At 42.3% G+C, this 23,524-nt stretch overlaps 1 protein-coding gene across 1 annotated transcript in view; it reads left to right on the forward strand.

Annotated features, from left to right (window-relative positions):
• The first annotated feature begins 213 nt into the window (after positions 1-213).
• Positions 214-23,524, forward strand: part of NIPAL2 (NIPA like domain containing 2) — a 96,965-nt gene continuing 73,654 nt past the window's right edge. The window contains exon 1 of the mRNA XM_062189493.1: positions 214-447. Within this exon, the coding sequence (XP_062045477.1) occupies positions 313-447 (135 nt within the window). The 5' untranslated portion in view covers positions 214-312. The remainder of the gene's footprint in view (positions 448-23,524) is intronic.

Genomic DNA, 23,524 nt, shown 5'->3' on the forward strand with positions numbered 1-23,524 from the left:
CACCGATTTGTTCCGATTTTCAACAGGGGTGCGGATACTGGCCTCTGGGTTGCGGCCCCGGGAGAACGCGGACCGCCGGGCTCCCCGCGGGCGCCTCACGCGGTCGGAGGAGGCCGCGCCGGGCCGGGTCGGGCAAGGCAGGGCTGGGCCAGGCGGGCGCAGCACCTGCCGCGCGCGGGGGCGGGAGCCAGGTGGCCCCGGCGCGCCGGTCTCGCCCGGCACCTGGCAGGAAGTGGCTGCGGCGCCGCCCGGGCGCGGCCTCCTGGCGGTGCAGCGGGGCGAGAAGGCGACAGCGGCGGGGAGTAGGACCTAATGGCGGCGCTGGCGCCCGCGGGCCCCGGAGACGCCGCCTCAGCAGCCCTGGACGAGCTATCCCGGAACTTCACGTACTGGGCTCCGGGCGCGGGCAATGGCTCCCTGTCGGGCGCCTGGTACCGCAGGAACCAGGTAAGGGCTGCCCGGCCGCCGCCGCCACAGCCGCCCGGGGGTCCAGGGCAGGGGCGGGGCTCGAACCCGCGCACAGCGCCTCGGCCGCCCGCCCGCCCGCCCGCAGAGAGAGCCGGGAAGAGCTGGCAGTGGACGCCTCTGTCGTCACCCGGCTGCCGGACCGGCCCTCCCCTGAGAGCGCGAGGGACGCCCCCCTCTCCTGTCTCCCTCACCAGCCCCCGGGAGCGGACGCCGCACCCGAGGCCCTGGCCGCCTGCGGGGGCCTCTGAGCCGCGACCAGCTCCGGCCCCGGCCCGAGTCCACCCTCTGTGAACCTCACTCGTGGTCATCCCAGCACCCGTTGACAGTTTTTGAAAAGCGGCACCAGGCCCTCAGGAGGGCCGCGACGTCAGCGGGTGCCTGGGCACAGCTCTCGCTTCAGCGCGGGTTGCAGCTGCCTCTCTCCGGAGCTCTGTCACCCGCCCTTGGGGAAAACACTGTGGGGCCTGAGCAACGCTGGTTTGCCCTGGAAATAGACATCCAGTGAGCTCAAAGGGACTTGGAGCTGCGCGTTTACTGTGGCTGGGTTCAAGGTTACACAAAGCAGCGTGTCTGTTTTTTCCAGTGGGAGCAAGTGAGCTTCCCACGGCGGCTTCCAGACTTCCCCCTGTTTTCCTAAGTGTGTTCTTTGTGCTTGTTCTTGAACAAAACCAAGGATCCTTTCCGGCAGTAGAACCGTCAAATGTCTTTAGCCGGTTGGCCTAAATGGAGGATTTTAGCCAATAACCAAAGATCTAGATTTCTTTGAGGCTTCCGAAGTGAAGTCAATTTGTATAAAGAATAAGTAAGCGTGTTCTCCTTACTGGTTTTCAACAAAAGGGAAAGTATTGCTTTAAGTCTGTCTCACAAAAGCAAACAAACAAAACGGACAAAAAAAAAGGGGGGGAGGGGGAATAGTGGCGGAGGGAGAGGAGGACTCAGTCAATCTTTGTAACCTATCCAGTTTCTCCTTCCTTCCACCCCCAGGACTTACAAAGAATCGTTTTTTGTTATGTGAACTTCTTTGAGTGTATCTGTTGTAGTATGCGCACACTAGAAGCATTTCCAATTAAAGTTAAGAATGAATGACCTCTTCTTGGTTAGGAAATCAGAGGGTTAGCAGGGGTGACCTGCCCTGGCATCATCCCAAACAGGACAGCGTCGTTTTCACAGTGGAAATCTTGTAGTCATCGGTTTGCCTTAACGTTTCCTGGAATTCTTGATTGTCTTGGCTCTCTGATACCCAAACATGTGACAGAATGTGAGGCAAATAAATAATGTTTGCAAGGTTTAACTTGCTTTTGACAGTGTGTATTTGTACAGGTTAGAAGGGGTGTAGCCAGAATATGCTTAGTTGAAATTACTGAGCTGACATCTAAACTATACTTGGTTTGAAATAAGACTGTATCAACTTTTCCCATCCTTGTGCAAATTTAGGCCATCTCACAAGGCAGTGGTATTCTATCCTTCCAGTAATTGTGTTTGTCTAAAGCAAAAAGTAAAGATCAGTTTTTAAAATCCACTCGACACACATTTTTACTGAGTGCCTCTAGTGTGGCCAGGCCAGTAAAAATAAAATGGAGTCTAATTTTTCTTTTTCTTTTCTTGTTTGACACTCACTGAATAGAGATGGCTGAAAATGGGAGTGATTCCAGAAAAACAAAGTGTGAGATATGTTTGTTACTCCCACAGTCAAAATCGGCCTTGGTAGCTGGCTGGCTGGCTGGGGTTTCATGGAGTTTGTTTGCTTCCATCAGTTTTATTGCAACTGAAATACATGCAGTGTGTATTCACGGATAATTGTTCTCTGTGATTCTCAGAGTGATTACTCTCAGATCTGATCAACTAGTCTCACGCCATAGAAAAAGACTCACTCTCCTGGAATATTTTCACTTCATAGGTGGGTATTTAACAGTGGTTCTTGAGTCGGGAAAGGCCAAGATGTAAGCACTCTTCTGGAGGAGGAATTCTCAAAGCAAGTAGAAAGTTAGCAGCTTGGTGGGGAAGCTGCCTTGGGGAGTCGGAGGGGTGTGACCTGTGTCCTTTGGCGCTGCTCTCTGCCGGCTTGGTGGAAAGCCCGGCCTATGGAAGTCTTGATTCTACTGAGTTCTGCAATGGTGTTGCCTTTATGTTGGAGCTGCTAGCTTTCAGGACAAGAGGATAATGTTCCTAAGATGTTTATTGAGCTCCCTGCTAGGTACAAAGCACTGTGGGAATATTCAATATAGTCTAAGACTCAAACGCTTCCTTCCAGGAATGTTATTAGTGCTTGGGAAAAATGAGCTGTGTAGGTAACTCCAAAACAAGGCAGTATGCAGTAAGTGTCATGTGAGTGATTGAAGGGCCTGTGCAAATTCCCAGTGTGGCGGCTTTCGGCCAGAACATTGTAGAGTTAGCGCTTGAGTTGGATGCTTAAAGATGAACACTGATAGGCATGCACAGGTGAACAGCATTCCGGGAAAGAGAGGAAGAAGAAGAAAAAAACAACCCAGAGACATGCCTAGAGTACAAGTTAGCTGTCATCTGCTTACAGGGGGAGATGGAGACTGACTAGAAGGTGGAAATATGGGGGTCTTAGTTATAGTCATGGATTGCATTAAGGACTGGCAAGGAAGTTTGAACTTTATCTCGTAGATGGTGGGATTGAAGTTTTTTTTTTTTTTTTAAAGCAGGGAGTACAAGAATCAAAGCAAATTAAATAAAATAAATTTAAATTAGGGTTAGCAGGAGGCAGAGGCCTCAAACTGGCTTAGTTATGGACTAAATCCAGCCCATAATCCATCTTGTTTGACCTGCAGAGAGATTTTAAAAATGTTTAATATATTGCCAACATTTAAAAACGAGATTAATCATAACATTTCAAGTTTCCATCATCTCCTTGAGTGTTGGAAATCCTAGCCACATGGGGCCTTCTTTCCCACGTGGTCCCTGAGACCTGGAGTTCCCATTTAAAGCGGGCTGTGCCTCCCACTTCGGACCCTCTCTATGACCTGCTGACCTTTGTAGGCATTGAATTTGCAGCCAGTATTAGAGGCTGCTGTCTCCATGGTTAAATGGCTGAGTGTACTTGAGTAAGTCGCCTCATTTCTCTGGGCCACAGTTTTCTTACTGGTAAAATTAGGGTTAGACCTGGAAGCTCTCTAGTAAAAATGGTGTAGACAGAGTGGACAGGAGAGGAAGAGTATGGGAAACGTGGTAAAAGACAGATTTTTTGCTGTTGGTTCTTTTTAAAAAAAAATTTATTTATTTACTTGAAAGTCAGATTACACAGAGAAATCGAGGCAGAGAAAGAGAGAGAAAGGTCTTCCATGTGCTGGTTCACTCCCCAATTAGCTGCAGCAGCCAGAGCTGTGCCAATTCGAAGCCAGGAGCTAGGAGCTTCCTCCAGGTCTTCTTGGGCCATCTTCTACAGCTTTTCTAGGCCATAGCAGAGAGCTGGATCAGAAGTGGAGCAGTCAGGTCTCGAACCAGTGCCCATATGGGATGCCGGCACTGCAGGCAGCGCCTTTACCCACTATGCCACAGCGCCGGCCCCTACTGATCTTGGTTCTTGAAGTGTGTGCAGAGTGCTAAATATCTCAATTCACAAGGACATGGTCAGAAGGGTATATTCTCTATAGGGAGAGATGAAAATTCAGAATTTTTTAATGTCCTTTATTTGAACTTTTGGTTTCAAATGGCTTGAATTTTTAAAGTCAACATGTTTAAAGGGAAATTGATACATCTTGGCAGGGAAGAGGCAAGGGAAGAGACTGACATTTGTTATGCATTTACTATGTGACACTTTATAGCTATTATCTCATTGGAGCGCTCCCCTCTCCCCCCACCCAACAACCTCGTAAGGTACGTATTATCCTCACCGTTCATGTAAGGAAACATGCGTGGAGGAACCTGCCCAGAGATCACAGCAGTAGGTTTAGCTGCAGAGCTATGTTTATCCCTTGCCTGCAGGCCATGGGGAGAGACGCCTGCTTGGGAAGGATGTGGTGGCAAGGGCACCATGAAGAGATCTCGTCTCGCTGTAGCTGAGAAAATGCGCCGTGTGCTTTGTGTCGCCCTTGTATTGATTTTGCTGTGCTTCCATCCGTCTCTTTTCTGTGGTAGCTGTGTAGCACTGTCTCTTAAAGAAATGTGCCAAAACTTGCAGAGAATCAAAGGGCAGGGTGCAAGTCACTGGCCCTTTCCATTTCCTTTCTAAGAAAAATCCTTGTTTTGTTTAGACGTATTGATTTTCTGCCTCCCTCATGTGTGTGATGTGACATTTTCCTTTACCAGATTTTCAAGGACGTGTGTGTGTGTGTGTGTGTATGGGAGTAAGAAGAAGGAAGGAAGGAAGGAACAGATTACCTCAAAGCAACTGTATCGAGACTTTTGTAAAAAAATGAAAAAGGAAGAAAGATGAAAAAGTTCCCATGTCCTTGTAAGAGGAACAGAGTTGAATTTCCCCTGGGATTTGGAGGCCAGGTGCTTGCGTTTAAATCAACCTGACACCCTCCTATAGCTTTATCTGTACTAACCAGTTACAATATTCCAGCTAATGCAGTCAGCCAAGCCCAGGCTGTAGGAAACTTTGCCAGTTTACAGGTTTATGTGGTCTCATATACTCAAAAATAGTTTTTTTTTAAAATTGATTTCTTTATTTATTTGAAAGGGGTAGGCTAGAGAGAGATTTTCCGTCCTCTGCTTTTCTCCCCAGTTGTCCACAATAGCCAGGGCCAGGCCAGGCTGAAGCCAGGAACTGGGAACTCCATCCGGGTCTCCCTCATGGGTGGCAAGGGCCCCAGCACTTGAGCCATCACCTAGTGCCTCCAAGGATGCATTAGCAGGAAGCTGGATCAAAAGTGGAAGTGAGACTCAGATCCCAGGCACTTGGATTTGGGCAGCAGCTTAACCCATTGCATCACAGAACCTGTCAAAAATAATTTTTACAGAGGGGAAAAGGGAGACAGAATAGATGGAGGAAGAGGCTGCAGATTAAAATAGAGTTAAAAGACAGTGGGTGGGGGAGAAGGAAAACATGCAGCTGCAGTGCACATTTGGGTGATAAATCTGTAAGGAAGAGCAAGGAGGTGATTGATGGTGCTTTGCCAGTCAGTCCTCAGGGGAAGGGAGGGCGTAGTGATGGGTGGGGCATGGAGGGCTCACTGGGGCCCCAGTTTCTATTTCTTGATCTGGATGGTGGTTACAAGGGTGTTTGCCTTACAAAAATAATTCTTTGTAGTAACATTCATCTAGATAGTTCTCTTTATATTCTACAATTTTTCAAAAGTTTAGAAAATAATAAAATTGCTGTGACTATTCAGCTTGCATATTTTACCTAGGTGGTACTGGAGATATATGCCAAATTCACTTTTTTTGCAGAATTATTTGAAGAATCTCTTTTAGAAACATTGATGGTTGTACAACTTGCCTTGGAGAGGTCACCATGGGGAGGATGGCATTCCCCAAAGCTGAATTTTTGCTCCCATGGAGTGTGATTTTCAAAGCTCAGCCACTTTACGAGATGTGTTGGCAACTCTCTTAATTTCTCCATTTCTTGGCTTTCTCTGTGGAAATAATAGCACTAATAACAATAATGATACTTAACCTTGTAGGGTGTTGCAAGAATAAAATAAGACAATCCATGTCAAATAGTTAGCAAAGTGCCAGACATATAGGATGTACCATTCATTAATGCTGGCAACTATTAGTAGCATTACATTCAACCTGCATTACAGGAAATGTCATAAAACATGTATTTCTGAAACTAGTAATTTTGGACTTAGTTCATTGCAAATGGAAATAAGAAAGAGCATGTCATTTTCTGACATAACTGCTTTCTTTCATCTGTAGCCACAGTTTCTATCTAGCACCTTCCTCACTCCCTTTGATGGTCTCCTCCATTTTACTCTCTGAGAGTAGTCAGCTTCCAGAACACTTCCTAGCTGGCATAATTTCCTATTTGGTGCACTTGATTTCTTGAAAGGCAACGATGCTTCCATGTCTGATGCCACTTTGCCAACTCCTGGCTTGCCGAGAGGGAGTGAGTGGCCCTGGAACCAGATGAGAGGTGTTTGGTGGAGGAAGTGTGATCGTATTTCATAGACCCAGACTGTAATTTAACCAGCCAGCAGAACCAGCCCCTCCGTCCTGGGAAGGCTCATTCAGTGTTAACTGAGACCACAGTGGTGCCATTTATTTTCACTTAGAATTTTTCCCCCTGAAACACTCCCCAAAACTCTTTTATCCAGTTTACACCTTTTATTAACCACACCCCTCACCCTGAGTTCCAACAGGCTTACATTTTTCATAGAGCAAAGGCCTTTACCCAGTCTGTTGTGGGTCACCACAGTGGCAGATAACACTCTAGCTCCCCCTCCACCTAGCTCTCAGGATGTGTGCACCTGTCCATTTGCCTCACCTTGTCACCAGTGTGACCTTTGGTCACATTCTCAGTATGGTCTCCTGTTATCATTGGCACTCATAAGCTAATATAGGAGCCTATATTTAGACATGAGCTCTACATCTCACTAAGGAGAGTGTTTGCCCTGGCATGTCTCCTTTAAATCCCACCCTGAACTTGGCAGGGTCTTGCCAGATCTGCATGCAATGAATGTCTTGTTGCCTGCCTATGACGTCAGCACTGGCTTCTTAAACCAAATCACATGACCTCACCTTCTTTGCAAGTCTCAAATTGTTTCCTTCTTTCAGGAACTTGGACACTGGCCTGATTTCTGTAGCTTGCGATAAGAGTCTCTATTCCTGCTTTTGGAAGCTTTCCTAGCAAGAATGCTTCTAAGTTAGGAGACTTGAGGTTGCACGTTACCAAAAAACCTAACTCTCACTGGCTTCAGTGATGCAGTGGATGGATGATGTAAAGGGTCGGAAGAATTCTGGGTTCAGGCAAGCCTTGGTCCAAGGACTTTACAGTATGATGAATACCTGTTGCTCGTTTTCAACTTTGGCCCCTCAGGGTTGTTGGTTCCATTATGAACAGGTTTGCCCCTCTAGGACACATTGGTCTTTACTCCTAGCAGGGAAGAGCATGACTTCCTCAACCTCTAATGAAAAGACGTGGGCAGGCCGGCACTGCAGCTCAATAGGCTAATCCTCCGCCTGCGGCGCCGGCACACCCAGTCAGGGCGCTGGATTCTGTCCCTGTCGCTCCTCTTCCTGTCCAGCTCCCTGCTGTGGCCCGGGAGTGCAGTGGAGGATGGCCCAGGTCCTTGGGCCCTGCACCGGCATGGGAGACCAGGATAAGCACCTGGCTCCTGGCTTCAGATCAGCGCGGTGCGCCGGCCGCAGCACGCAGGCCATGGTGGCCATTGGGGGGTGAACCAACGGCACAAGGAAGACCTTTCTCTCTGTCTCTCTCTCTCACTGTCCACTCTGCCTGTCAAAAAAATAAATAAAATTTTAAAAATAAATAAATAAATCTTTCTTGTCACAGCTCATGTTGAGCTGGATCAACTAACCAGCAATGGGAGTTTAAAATATAATGAACAATCCATTTGCAAAAATAGGGAGCAGAGGGGCCAGCATTGTGGCATAGCAGGTAAAGTCATCACCTGTGGCCCCGGAATTCCATGTGGGTGCTGGGTGCTGGTTCATGTCCTGGCTGCTCTACTTCCAATCCAGTTCCCCGTGAATACACTTAGGAAAACAGCAGAGGATGGCCCAAATGTTTAGACCCCTGAACCTATATGGGAGACCTGGATGAAGATCCTGGCTCCTGGCTTCAGCCTGGCCCAGCCCTGGCCAATTAGGGCCAGGTAGAGAGTGAACTAGCAAATGGAAGATCTCTCTCTCTCTCTCCCCTATTGCTCCCCCCTTCACCTATAACTCTGAATTTCAAATACATTAATAAGTCTTTTTTAAAAATTGTGAGCAGGGATCAGAGCCCTTCTCATTGGAGCAGTATTGGCAGTGATACCAAGGAAACCAGAAAACATGGGGCTTGTCCTCAAAAAGGAATTATATTTTTGTGATCTACATCATATACATGAAGGAAGCATAGAATGCTTTAGGACTACTTGGAAAACTTCTTCTGCAGAACACTAAAAATAGAATTACCATATGATCTAGCAATCCCACCTCTGAGTGTTTACCCAAAAGATTTGAACCAGTTTGTTGAAAAGGTGCTTTCTTCCCTTGTTCCCTGCAGCACTATTCACAAGAGCTAAGATATGGAATCAAGCTAAGTGTCCATCAACAAACGAGTGGATAAAGAAAATATAGTATATATCCACAGCGGAATACTCTTTGGCCGTTTATAAAAGGAAATACTGTCCCCAGCAACAATATGGATGGAATTGGGGAACATTATGCTGAGTAAAGTGAGCCAGACATGGAAAGACTAGTACGGCATGTTCTCACTTACGTGTGGAATCTAAAACAATCAAACTCATAGAGGCAGAGAGCAGCAGGGTGGTTATAGAAGCCAGGGAGCAGCAGGAATGGGAGACCATGTCAAGGAATGCAGAATCTCAGACAGGAGAAATAAGGTGGTGGTTGTGGTTTTCTACCTGAGATCTGTTGCACAGCATGCTGAATACAATTTGCATTAGTGTATTGTGCATTTCAAAATTGTAAGTTTAGTTTTAAAGGTTCTTATCTCAAAAAGTGATAAGTATCTGAGGGGATAGATACATTAATTAGCCTGATTTAATTATCCACATTGTATTAAGAGAGCATAATATCACTTTGTTCTAAATACACATACATTTTTGATAAAATTTTAAAATTCCAAAAAAGAGAGAAATACTTGAAAAGCAACATTTGAAAGAGTGGTTTGAAGTCATCCTTGCTTTCATTACCTGACACATTATTTACGTGAAGCTCCTAGGAGCTTAGTCCTATTATGGCATCATAAATAAGAGAGCCAAAGCAGAAGAGGAAAAATGATAATTCACACTTGCGTGTGGCTGCCTGAGTCCCAGTGGTGGTGAGATGGGCAGTTCTTTGTGAACAAGGCTTGAGCAGGCCTCATAAGCAGCTGTCATAGTAAAAGATAGAGTAGAGGATAATTGTGATACCTGTTAGTGTTTTATGAGTTGATGCACCATGTTTGCAGACCTAAATAACCCTTAACCATCGCTGAGTACCCTAGGTTTCTTATGTGCAGTGACTGTGAGGTGACCATGGGACCTGGCTGCTGGGTGGGTGGGATGTGAGAATTTTGCCAGAGGTTGGAAGTATGGGGCAAAAGGAAAAGAGCTTGGCTGTGAAGACCTGCCTTGCAGAGCCAGCGAAAGGCCCAAGTCACAGTATCTGAGATGTGTTGCAAACTCGAACTTGATTCCTGCCTTCATTTGAGAAAGATCTGGTCTGGATGGTGGTGAGGGCTGCAGGAGACTGGTGCACATGAGTCAGTGAATGCCAATGTCATGATCCCTCCCCATTCTGAGACAGAAACTCGCTGAGTGGCTAGGGCCTGACCAAGGCGATGGAGTTCAGTCTTCCTGGGAAAGTCGCTGGAAGAATCAGGTGGAGTTCAAGACGTACATTGTTCCCCAAAGGGGTGTGTACTCTGGAAACTCAGGCAGGTGGAGGAGAATGCACTCAGCTGAGGGAGCTCACCTCAGTTGTAGAGTAGAAGTCCTCATTCCCAACTTGGGATAGGCCTAAAAAAATGCAGCCTGAAATCCTGCTTCTTTGGAAGCAAAGGATTCTAGGTTTTTAAAAAATTACTTTTACAAATATGTTCTTGCAAACTCTGAAAGTTATGGGACTCCATGTTAATCTAGCTGCAAACAATAGCATTCTTTGTGTTCAACATGTCCGTGCTATTTTAGATTCCCTTCCCATTACTACATAAGATTAAGTTGTTTTGTAATAGGACCAAGTTTAAGACTTCCTTAACTGGAATCTTGCCTTGTCTTGACTATTGTTACTCTCTTTTTAACAAAGTGTTAAAAGCCCCCAAAGGATGTGTTATTAAATGTTCTACTTTTCCCATAAATTTGCTCTGCTGAAACTTACGTTTCTCATAAGCAAAATACAGGGTGGCTTTTGAGTAAAACTAAAGCTTATCCTTAATGGAATTTGGGTTTTGAGAATAAGAAATGTACAGTTATGTAAGTAAGTATGTTCTCTAGCAAGAGACAAAATTTAATAGTTCTTAATTGTATGGGAAAGCACTATGTTGAGTTTTTCTGCCTAGGTTTTAAGGCTGATTAAACACTGGCATAGAACAGCTTGGAGAACAGCAATGATATACTGTGTTATGTAACCCTGACCTTTTCTGTTGGCTCCTAAGTCACCAGGTTTGGATTCGATGTCATGAGAATGTCTCAGGATAGGAATGCAATAACCTTATAGCATATAATAACCAAGACAGCAAGTTAAAAATCTGTTCCTGGCTGAAAAGTGTTCTTTCCTCTTTTTTGCATGTGAGATTATAGTTTTAACTTAGTCTGGGTATTACAGACAACTCAATTATCTACAAGAACACAGGAGATCAGCAGTAAGAGGCGTCCAACCTATTCAGTCATCTAAAAAGCATCAGATTTCACATTGCCTCCAGCATCTCTGTTCATACTGTTCCTTTATAGCCCTGTTGCAATGAGCTATCTTGACTGCCTTTGCTTCTTTTCTGAACTCCTGGAACCATCTATTAATTGATGCTCCCTGGTCGACCTGCCTGCTGTCCACCTGCCACACTGCAGCCAGCTCTGGACTTCTCTCTGTTTAGTTCAGAGTCTTTCGTAGGTATAACGTCACCCACAGCTGCACGGCACACAGAATTCCTCCTGCCTTTCCAAGCCAGCTGAACTCTGGTCCTCTGCTTCCACGCCCTTCAGGGCACCCTGTGTACTGCACCTTATGCCATTGTACTTGCTCTGCCTTTGGCTGGAATGCTCTCACCCTGGTGAGGTATTGCCCTAGAAGGCGTCCCTTCCTCCCTCCCTGGGGTAGGCTGAGCAATGAGCTCCCAAAAAGGATCCTCATCTTAATCAACTGTAGGTCAACTGTAAACATTACCTTGAATAGCAAAAAAAAAAAAAAAAAAAAAAAAAAAAAAAGGCTCTGCAGATGTGGTTAACAGAAGGATCTTGCCACAGGGGGATTATCCTGGATCACCCAGGGAGGCCCTAAACGCCATCACATGTATCCTTCCAGAAGGCACAGGGTGATCTGACCCAGAAGAGGTGACGGCCGTGTGACCAGGTAGGCAGAGACTGGCGTGGTATAGCCACAAACCAGGGAAGCCAGCAGCCACCAGAAGCTGGAAGACATAGGGAACAGATTCTGCCGCCAGGGGAGTGCAGCTCTCCCAACTCCACGATTTCATTTCATACATTTTTGTTGTTTTAAACTCGGGGTACATCAGTCAGAGGAAAGAGTCCCCAGCATTAGCAGATCTGTGCTGCCTTCTGTGTTCCTGCAGGCTCTGCAGAGCGTGCCTCAATTACAAGCCTCACAGGCTTCTGGTTGCTTCCTCTTGAGGGTACTTTGCATCCTTGGTTCCAGACATGGGACCTAACATTTACCAGTTGCTGAACAAAGACCGAGCAGGTGTTTGACTGAATGACATCTGATGTGCACTTCCTCATGTTGTCTGTCTCCCATGTCTGCCACCTTCTCTCTGATCACTTTTCATTCCATGTCCTTTCCTTCTACATTGTGTGTTTTTACACGTGGTTTTAAGTTGTGCAATGGTTTTATTTTTCTCCTTAACATCTTTTCTTGGTTCTGCTAGTTTCCTTTTTATTTCTTTTCTTGTTATCATCTCTTTTAACTAGATTTTTAAGTGAATCCATATCCTCTTTCATTTTATTGAGTCTGCAAAGCAACTTTTTCAAAACTTCTTAGCTTGGAAAATTTCAATTCCTATAGAAAATTTTAGAAAGATTAGAACAATAAACACCATATGTCTTTCAACCTAGAGATTCACTAATTGTTAAAAGTGTGAAATATTTGTATGTTCTTCAGTAAATAGATAGATATGCATAGATTGATAGGAGAGAAGTAGGTAGGTAGGTAGATAGAGTGAGTGAGTGAGTGAGTGAGTGAGTGAGTGAATGAGTTGACCATTTAAAATTTAGTGGCAGACATTCTGGGTGTTCACTCCTAAATACTGAAGGGTGTATCTCGAAGAGTTTGTGTGTCCTCCTGTGCCCCCCCCCCCCATCTGTTCTGGAAACGGGCTCTGTGCCCATCTGCTTTACTGAGTACAAATGCAGAAACGTCTCAGCTCATTACTCAGAATTCACTTGAGCAGGGTGAACTGAAAACCCTTTGCTCAGACATATCCCCACGTAGGTATAGGTCCTGGGGTCATCCCTACAGAGATTAGTGGACCTAAATTGCTCCAACTTTTGGTCTTGCTGATACTAGAAATTAGGCCTCTCTTTCCAGGTCAGGCTGTTTTACTGCTAGAATAGGAGGTATCATTACCCCCATTATAAGGCAAATATGACCTTCCCCATGTTCAAAACTACCTCCAAACCGATAGTTCTTTTTGAGCTATGTACTTTCTCCTTTGGAGGCTCATGCTGAATTTATGTTTTGAAGGCAGAGCTGGGAATACGATTGCATTCAAAGCCAGAATTAAGACAAATTATTACCAATTCCACACATTCCTGTATTATCATGTCCTGTCTCCATCTGGCCCACCCATGCATTATAGGTCAATAATAAAATAATACAAGTCAATGTGAAATATCTACAGAACATCCTGGCACTAAAAATAAGATAAAAAATCATTATCCCAAATAAAATTAAAACAACTTCATACTTACCAACACTAATATTTTGTGCCTCATTGTATCTAGATAAACTGTTTGCCATGGCTGCCACCATCTGTTTGCCAAGAAATATTGGGAAAAGTCAGAAATTAAGCTACAGTGGTAACAACATTGAATGCAGTAAAACTTAAGGTCATCTTCCTGAGTTTCTGAGCTGTACTTATAACTACATTATTAAACTATGAATCAACCTTTCTTCTGGACTGTTGTCTTTGCTTTGTTTACACTGAAAAACAAATTCTGCTAATTAAAAAAGTGTGGTATATTGACATTGAGTATCCAGAAAGTTACCTACTACAGTCTGTGATTCAGTGTTGCAGACTTAACCTAGGTGCCTTGGGCCCAAATTTGGCTGCTATCTAGCTGTGTGACTTCACATAAGTCACTTGCCTTCTCTGGCTGTCTGTTTCTTTTCCGGACCAGTCTCCAGATTAGTAAGGGGCTTGGGAAGGAGAGAGAGAGTTCTAAGCCTCTGCTTTTAAAGTACTAGAAAACAGTATACTCAGTAAGTAATGATATGAGCTATATATCTTTAATTTAATGGCAAGTTTTTAAGGGCCTGCTCATTGTATGCAAGTGATACTTCTAATTGCACATGAGGATTTTATTGTCCTTAAGCACATTTACCAGAGCCTCTAAATGGAAAAACTATTCAGTAGTGATTACCTCAGGTTATCATATGTTCTGAGTAAGACACAGCCTGCTCTCAAGGAACATATAGTCTAGAGGGGGAAATGGACTAGTAAAAAGAAAATCATAGTATAATATACAGACTGGTAGAAGCACTTAAAACTCATTTCAGAGGAGGGAGGATAGGAAAGAAGATAGATTTGAAGAAATTACTCAGAGTTCAGTGCAAAGAGATAAAGAGTTGGAAAATGTGAGAGAAATGTTAAGAAACAAAGGGAACAGAATGAAAAGATCTAATGCACTAGGAAGAAAAGTTCTATATAGGGAGAGAATAGAGCATTGGAGAAATGGCAGTTAAGAGATAATGGTTGAGAACTTAACAAAATAAATGAAAGATATCAATCCTTAAACTAAGGAAACAATGTAAACAAACAGTAATTCACATTGGAGAAATTATAGCAAAACTACAAAAAAAAAGTGACAATGAAAATCTTTAAAGTATCCTGAGTAAAATAACCTACCAAGTAAAATTAACTACATAGAAGCAACAGTTAGACTAACAATGTACTTCTCAACAACAACAATGAGGGCCAGGAGACAATGGAATAAAATTGTTGACATGTTGAATGAAGGAACTATCAGCTTGTACTTCTATATTCAGGAAGAAAGATGACATGAAGATATTTGCAAAGTAACAGAATTTTCAGTTCATACAATTCTGCTGAAAGAACTGCTGAAGTTTTTTTCTGGAAAAAGAATACTGAATCCAGAAGAAAGTGGAAACAACGTACATATCTTCAACTGATGGATAAACAAACAAAATTTGATAAATCCATATAATGGCCCATACAGCCATATAAGGGATGACACATACATATTAAATGCCAATAATGCCACATGATGAGCTTTGGAAACATTATGATAAGGGGAAAAAAAGACATCAAAGACTGTATACTGTATGAGTGCATTTCTATAAAATGTCCAAAATAGGCAAATACACGCAAATAGGAGGTAGATTGTCAGTGTCCAGGTAGGAGGGAATAAGTGATTGCTAAAGGGGATGAAGTTTCCTTTGGTGGTGATGAAAATGTCTAAAAGCAGATAGTGGGGATGAGTTCACAATTCTATGAATATACTTTTAAAAAGTTGAATTGCATGCTTTAAAAAGATGAAAATATGGTATATGGATTATGTCTCAATAAAGCTGTTATTCTAAAAAAAAACTAGGAATGGTGAGCAAAGATGGATACATAATATAAGTATTGACTATAAATCAATATCAACTGTTTCTTATCTTTAAGGATTCCTCTTTTGTAAAAAAAAAATCAACTCATAACCTTTACTTTCTGTTTATTTTCATTTTATTTCAAAGGCAGAGAGACAAAATTTGGGAAGGGAAGGGAGATAGAGATCTTCTATCTGCCGATTCACTCTCCAAATGCCTGTAACAGCTTGCAGTGGGCCAGGACGAAGCCATTAGCCCAAAACCCAACCTGGGTCCCCCACGTTGGGGGCAGGTACTTCCAGGATGCATATCAGTAGGAAGCTGGAACCAGTAGCAGAGCCTGGGCTCGAAACCAGCACTCTGATGTGAAGTGCAGGTGTCCAAGCAGTGTCTGAATTGCTGCACCAAGCATCTGCCCTGTCTAGAAACTTCCATTCATTGATAGCAGAAATTCAAAATGGTACATCCATTTTACACAACTTGGCAGTTTCTTAGAAAACCAAACTACTCTTATTTTATCATCCAGCAGTCATGCTCCTCAGTATCTACCCAAAAATATTGGTAAGTTATCACTACACACAAACTTGCTCATGGATGTTTATTGCAGCTTCTTTTAGAATTGCCAAAACTTGGAAGCAACCAGAAGGTCCTTCACTAAATGAATGGATCAACTGTGGTGCAACCAGGCAATGGGATATTAGTACTAGAAAGAAATGGGCTATCAAGCCATGAAAAGATATGGAGGAAGCTTAGTTCCGTATAAGTGAAATAAGTCAATGTGCAAAGGCTACATACTGTGTGATTCCAACACATGACTTTCTGGAAAAGGCAAAACTTCACAGACTGCAAAAAGATCAGTTGTTGCCAAGGGCTGGGAGAAAGGAGGGATAAAGGGGCAAACACAGAGGATATTCATAGTGAAAGTATTCTGAATGATTCCATACTGTTAGATACATGCCAGTGTACGTTTGTCCTTGTCCATAGACTATAACACAGAGAGTGAACTCTAATGCAAACTGTGGACTTTGAGTAATACTGATGAGTTGAAGGGTGAGGGGTGATGAAATTTCTTTGTCAATGGGAATTTCATGACCAACTTTTTGAGGAAAAAAGTTTTCCAAAGTGGTTGTACCATATTACATTCCTATGAGCGCTGTCTGAGGAGTCTGATTTATACCCATTCATGCTAACACTTGTTATTACTTGACTTTTGATTGTAGGCATCCTACTTTGTATGCAGTGGCATATCATTGTGGTTTTAATTTTCGTATCTGTTGACTAATGATGTTTAGAACATATTTTCATGTGCTTATTGGTTATCTTCTTTAGAGAAATGTCTGTTCAGATCCTTTGGCCATTTTTAAGTGGCCTAAACTTTGAGTTAAAATTTGTATATGGTATAAAGTTAGGGCTCATCTTCGTTTATTTTTGGATGTGGCAATCAAGGGTCTCGGGATATTTGTTGAAAAGAATAGTCTTTCTCCATTGAGTGAGCTTACACCCTTCTCACACAATTGCCCTTAGATAAATTTAGCTCTGAACTCTTGATTCTGTTCCATTTATCTAGATGCCTATCCTTGTACCACACTATATTGATTACTGTTGTGCTGTAGTAAGCTCTGAAATGAGGTGAGTCCTCCAGCCTTTTCAAGATTTTTTTTGCCTATTCTGGGTCCCTTGAATTTCTGTATGCATTTAAAGATCAGATTGTCAGTTTCTACAAAGAAACCTGTTGAGATTCTGATAGGTATTGAATTGAATTTGTAGATCAATTTTGAGTGCTTCTAGCTTAACAATATTAAGTCTTCTGATCCATGAACATAGAATGTCTTTCCATTATTTAGAATCACCTATAATTTTTTTCAACAATATTTTATAGCTTTCAGACTATAGGATTTGTGTATCTTTGGGTGAATTTATTCCTAAATAGTTTACTCCTTTTGATGCTATTATAGATGCAATTTGCTTCTTAATTTTATTTCATTGTTCCTTGCTCATGTGTATAAATACAATTGATTTTTGTATAATGATCTATTGTCCTTCGACCATGCTTAACCAATTAATCCTAATAGCTTTTTAATGGATCTTGTGTTTGTGCATAAAGATAGGTTTATTTCTTCCTTTCATTTTCTTGCTGTGCTAGTTCTTTATGACTTCTTGGTCATTTGGTTGGAATGTAGATTTGTAATAAAATTTTTTATACTTTCTGTAGGTTTTGTATATTTTATAATTTTCAAAATTTAAATGTCATATAGTAAGTATATGATGATGTAATTATTTTCTAGTGAGATGTCATCAGTAGTTTAAGATTAATGTGGCTCTTAAAAGAGACATAAAAAATGGAGTCTCTATACTGGGGCTCTGGTCCTGATTCTGCATTGTTACCTATCTTTCAGTAACTTACTTCCTTGGACTCTCATTTCCCCATTTGTGAAATGAAGAGTTTGATTTATGGCCCACTTATTTCTAAAATTCCTTAATTATATGTTGGTAGAGAAACTGTCCTTTTTAATCATAGCCTTTTTATGGACATTTTCAATACTTTATTTTTCCTGTATAATTATAGGATTTTATATTGGGAGTTAATATTACATTGATGCTGAGCATTATGGAAATATTTCTGAAAAAAAAATTGATTTCCTTGGTTTTCAGATAACACCTTAAATTTTAGATCTATTTCAATAATTTGAATTCTATAATGTGTGGTGTGTGGGATAAGAAAACAGTTGCCTATGGTACTTTTAATTTTAACTTGGTGTTAAAAACAAATGAATTAATTGTATTGATTATTTTTAATTAATAAATTACAGTAAATATTAATATTTTGAACAGAATATTTCTTTTTTAAGATTTTTTTTATTTGAAGAATAGAGTTACAGAGAGAGGTAGAGACAGAGAGAGAGGTCTTCCATCCACTGGTTCACTCCCCAGATGGCCACGACAGCCGAAGTTGTGCTGATCTGAAGCCAGGAGCTTCCTCCGGGCCTCCCACATGGGTGCAGGGGCCCAAGGACTTGGGCCATCTTCTACTACTTTCCCAGGCCATAGCAGAGAGCTGGATTGGAAGAGGAGCAGCCGGGACTAGAAATGGCGCCCATATGGGATGCCGACGCTTCAGGCCAGGGCTTTAACCCGCTGCGCCACAGCACCGGCCCCATACAGAATATTTCTAACACTCTAAAACATTCACTAGCTTATTTTTATGAAATTAAACAGGTTAACTGGTGTGGAAGAAATAGCCTTTTCTTTCCACACACCTTGGCCTATGGTTAATTTTGAGCAGCAAAGTCAGTGCCATTGTTGGAGAAACAAAAATGAATAAGGAAGAAATAAAAAGACAAAATTCCTGCCCTTGATGATCTCCATTTAGCTTAAGAGAAATATAAAAGGGGCCAGAATTGTGGCATGGTGGGTTGGTTGCTGCCTGCTATGTTGGCATCCCATATGGGTGAGGATTTGAGTCCCGGCTGCTCCACTTCCATTCCAGTTCCCTGCTAAAATGTGCCTGGGAAAGCAGTGGAAGATGACAGAAGTCCCTGAGTCCCTGCACCCACGTGGGAGACCTAGATGAAGCTCCTGGTTCCTGGCTTTGACCTGGCCCAGTCCTGGCCATTGCAGCCATTTGAGGAATGAGCCAATGGATGAGAGATCTCTCTGTCTCTCCATCTCTGTAACTCTGCTTTTTTTTTTTTTTTTTTTTTTTTGACAAGCAGAGTGGACAGTGAGAGAGAGAGAGAGACAGAGAGAAAGGTGTTCCTTTGCCGTTGGTTCATCCTCTAATGGCCGCCGTGGCTGGTGCGCTGCGGCCGGCGCACCACACTGATCTGATGGCAGGAGCCAGGTGCTTCTCCTGGTCTCCCATGCGGGTGCAGGGCCCAAGCACTTAGGCCATCCTCCACTGCACTCCCGGGCCATAGCAGAGAGCTAGCCTGGAAGAGGGGCAACCGGGACAGAATCCGGCACCCTGACCGGGACTAGAATCCAGAGTGCCTCAGGTGGAGGATTAGCCTATTAAGCCGCGGCACCAGCCCTCTGCTTTTCATATAAAATAAATAAATCTTTAAAAAGAGAGAGAATGAAATATAGTAAAAGAATTAAAAATTCATCAGAAGGTCTTAAAAGAAGAATGAACTCTGAAATCAAACAGACTTGGGATCTCCCACTAAGGATGGAAATATATTAGGTAACTTAAATCTTTCAGCTTCAGTTTCCTCATTTATAGCAAGTGAATAAAAGTTACTGCCTCATTAAGCGAGAGAGGGTTGGAGAGAGGGCAAGAGAGAGAGAGAACAAATTAGTGGAATTCTTGTCTTTTAGCAGCTGAAAAGTATCCAGTGGAAGAGAAAGCTGACTTAGGTCTGTATCCCCAGAGAGAAGGACCTAGGGGTGCAATCCAGGGTGGAAAGATGACAGCTCCCTGAAAGAACAAACCAGCTGAGCCCTTCAACCACTTGGTGATGGGCGGCTCACTACTTAGTAGGAAATAATTTCCACATCACTGGAGGAATTCAAGCAAAAACTGATCCCTAAATACCAAAAAGAACACAGGGGGAAGTCACACCTCACATGCAAGGGTTCTGAATTTGTTGTCCAGAGATAAGGTTCAGGGAATTTGAACAAGAAAAAAACAAACAAACAAAAACTACTTTTGTATTTGCACTAACCTGGCTGAAATTTACCATTTCCTTCTATAATGAATGTGAACAAGAAACTAACGTAGTATTAAAAGAATGTGTACCCTTGTCACCAGTGGAAACCACTGATAATCTTAGATCATGTTGAAGTTGTTGAAAATATCTTAAAATATAATTTTACTACTTTGAACTCATGGTAGTTATTTGACCAACCACCAGAACTTAAGTTTTATTGTGTTAGTAAAGATGCACATATTACAAAATAAATCATCAAGGTGCAAGGGGAAATGTGTTTAGGGGGTTCTCTGATGGATGAGCAAGGCTAGGAAAGACTTAGAAGCACTGGGGATGATTTGTTTTGCAATAAGAAAGAATAGAATGTGGCTTAGAAGACAGAGAAATGGGGAGAGAGATACTCTAGGGCTCTTCAGGGTGGGGAACATCCAGCCCATAGGCTACACATGTGAGCCCCATGAAATCATTTGGTCTGGTCCTGCCAAGCCATATTAATATCAGACAAAATAAACTTTAACACAAAAACTGTTAAGAGAGACAAAGAGGGACACTATATAATGATTAAGGGTTCAATTCAACAGGAATATATAACTATTATAAATGTATATGCACCTAATTACAGGGCACCAGTTTATTTAAAAGATATGTTAAGGGACTTAAAGGGAGACTTAGATTCCAATACAATAGTACTGGGGGACTTCAATACTCCACTCTCAGAAATAGACAGATCATCCGGACAGAAGATCAACAAGGAAACAGCAGATTTAATCTACACTATTGCCCAAATGGATCTAACAGATATCTACAGAACTTTCAATCCTACATCTAAAGATTTTACATTCTTCTCAGCAGTGCATGGAACCTTCTCTAGGATTGACCACATACTAGGCCATAAAGCAAGTCTCAGCAAATTTGAAAGAATTAGAATCATACCATGCAGCTTCTCAGACCACAGCGTAATGAAGTTGGAAATTAGCAACTCAGGAATCCCTAGAGAGTATGCAAACACATGGAGACTGAACAACAGCTCCTGAATGAACACTGGGTCATAGAAGAAATCAAAAGAGAAACCAAAAACTTTCTGGAAGTAAGTGAGGTGACAACACAACATATCAAAACTTACGGGATACGGCAAAAGCAGTGTTGAGAGGAAAGTTTATATCAATAGGTGCCTACATCAAGAAATTGGAAAGGTACCAAATAAATGAGTTTTCAGTGCATCTCAAGGATCTAGAAAAACTGCAGCAACAAGACCCAAATCTAGTAGGAGAAGAGAAATAATTAAAATCAGAGAAGAAATCAACAGGATTGAATCCAAAAAAACATTACAAAAAATCAGCCAAATGAGGAGCTGGTTTTTTGAAAAAATGAATAAAATTGACACACCATTGTCTCAACTAACTAAAAAAAGACCCAAATCAATAAAATCAGAGATGAAAAAGGAAATGTAACAGACACCACAGAAATAAAAAGAATCATCAGAAATTACTACAAAGAGTTATATGCCAGCAAACAGGGAAATCTATCAGAAATGGATAGATTCCTGGACACATGCAATCTACCTAAATTGAACCATGAAGACATAGAAAACCTAAACAGACCCATAACTGAGACAGAAATTGAAACAGTAATAAAGGCCCTCCCAACAAAGAAAAGCCCAGGACCAGATGGATTCACTGCTGACTTCTACCAGACGTTTAAAGAAGAACTAACTCCAATTCTTCTCAAACTATTCAGAACAATCGAAAAAGAGGGAATCCTCCCAAATCCTTTCTTTTTTTTTTTTTTTTTTTTTTGGTGTCAAAGGGTTTTTTTTTTTTTTATTAAACTTTTATTTAATGAATATAAATTTCCAAAGTATAGCTTATGGGTTACAATGGTTTCCCCCCTCCCATAACTTCCCTCCCGCCCGCAACCCTCCCCCCTCCCGCTCCCTTTCCCCTTCCATTCGTGTAAAGATTCATTTTCAATTCTTTTTGTACACAGAAGATCAGTTTAGTATATATTAGGTAAAGATTTCAACATTTTGCCCATATAGCAACATCAAGTGAAAAAACTACCATTGGATTACTAATTATAGCATAAAATAGCAATGTACAGCACATTAAAGACAGAGATCCTACATAATTTTTTTTTTTCAAAATAATTAATTTTCTATGCCTTTTCCATTTTAACACCAGGTTGTTTTTTTTTTTTTTTCATTTCCAATTCTCTTTATACACAGAAGATCACTTCAGTTTATAATTAGCAAAGACCTCATCAGTCTGCGCCCACACAGAAACGCAAAGTATAAAAATACTGTTTCAGTACCAGTCGTAGCATCACTTGGCTTTAGACGACACATTAGGGACAGATCCCGCATGGGGTGTAAGAACACAGTGACTCCTGTTGCTGACTTAACAATTTGACACTCCTGTTCATGGCGTCAGTAATCTCCCTGGGCTCCAGTCATGAGTTGTAAGGGCTATGGAAGCCTTTAGGGTTCGCTGACTTTGATCTTATTCCGATAGGGTCATAGTCAAAGTGGAGGTTCTCTCCTCCCTTCGGAGAAGGGTACCTCCTTCTTTGATGGCCCCGTTCTTTCCACTGGGATCTCACTCACAGAGATCATTCACTTAGGTCTTTTTTTTTTTTTTTTCCCATGGTATCTTGGCTTTCCATGCCTGCTATACTCTCATGGGCTCTTCAGCCAGATCTGAATGCCCTGAGGGCTGATTCTGAGGCCGGAGTGTTGTTTAGGACATCTGCCATCCTATGAGTCTGCTGTGTATCCCACTTCCCATGTTGGATCTTTCCCTCCCTTTTTGATTCTATCAGTATTAGCAGATACCTATCTTGTTTGTGTGATCTCTTTGACTCCCAGACCTATCAGAGCTATCAATTGTGAGCTGAAATTGATCACTTGGACTAGTGCGATGGCATTGGTACATGCCATCTTGATGGAATTGTGTTGGAATCCCCTGCACATTTCTAACTCCACCATTTGCGGCCAGTCCGATTGAGCATGTTCCTGATTGTTCACCTCCTCCCTCTCTTTTTCCACTCTTAGATTTAACAGGGATCACTTTTCAGTTAAAATTTAAACACCTGAGAATAATTGTGTGTTAATTACTGAGTTCAACCAATAGTACTAGAACAACAAGAACAACAACGAATACTAAAAAGGATAGAGTATTACATTGTACATCTAAAGTCAGGACAGGAGCTGATCAGTTCATTGTTGCTTATAGTGTCCATTTCACTTAACAGGTTTTCTCTTTGGCGCTCAGTTGTCACCGATCAGGGAAAACAAATGATATTTTTCTCTTTGGGACTGGCTTAATTCACTGAGCATGATGTTTTCCAGATTGCTCCATCTTGTTGCAAATGACTGGGTTTCATTGTTTCTTACTGCTGTATAGTATTCTATGGAGTACATGTCCCATAATTTCTTTATCCAGTCTACTGTTGATGGGCATTTGGGTTGGTTCCAGGTCTTAGCTATTGTGAATTGAGCTGCAATAAACATTAATGTGCAGATGGCTTTTTTATTTGCCAAATTAAATTCCTTTGGGTAAATTCCAAGGAGTGGGATGGCTGGGTTGTATGGTAGGGTTATGTTCAGGTTTCTGAGGAATCTCCAGACAGACTTCCATAGTGGCTTAACCAGTTTGCATTCCCACCAACAGTGGGTTAGTGTCCCTTTTTCCCCACATCCTCTCCAGCATCTGTTGTTGGTAGATTTCTGAATGTGAGCTATTCTCACCGGGGTGAGATGGAACCTCATTGTGGTTTTGATTTGCATTTCTCTGATTGCTAGTGATCTTGAACATTTTTTCATGTGTCTG

The sequence above is a fragment of the Lepus europaeus genome, chromosome 4 (genome assembly GCF_033115175.1).
Source record: "Lepus europaeus isolate LE1 chromosome 4, mLepTim1.pri, whole genome shotgun sequence".
Taxonomy (NCBI): Eukaryota; Metazoa; Chordata; class Mammalia; order Lagomorpha; family Leporidae; genus Lepus; species Lepus europaeus.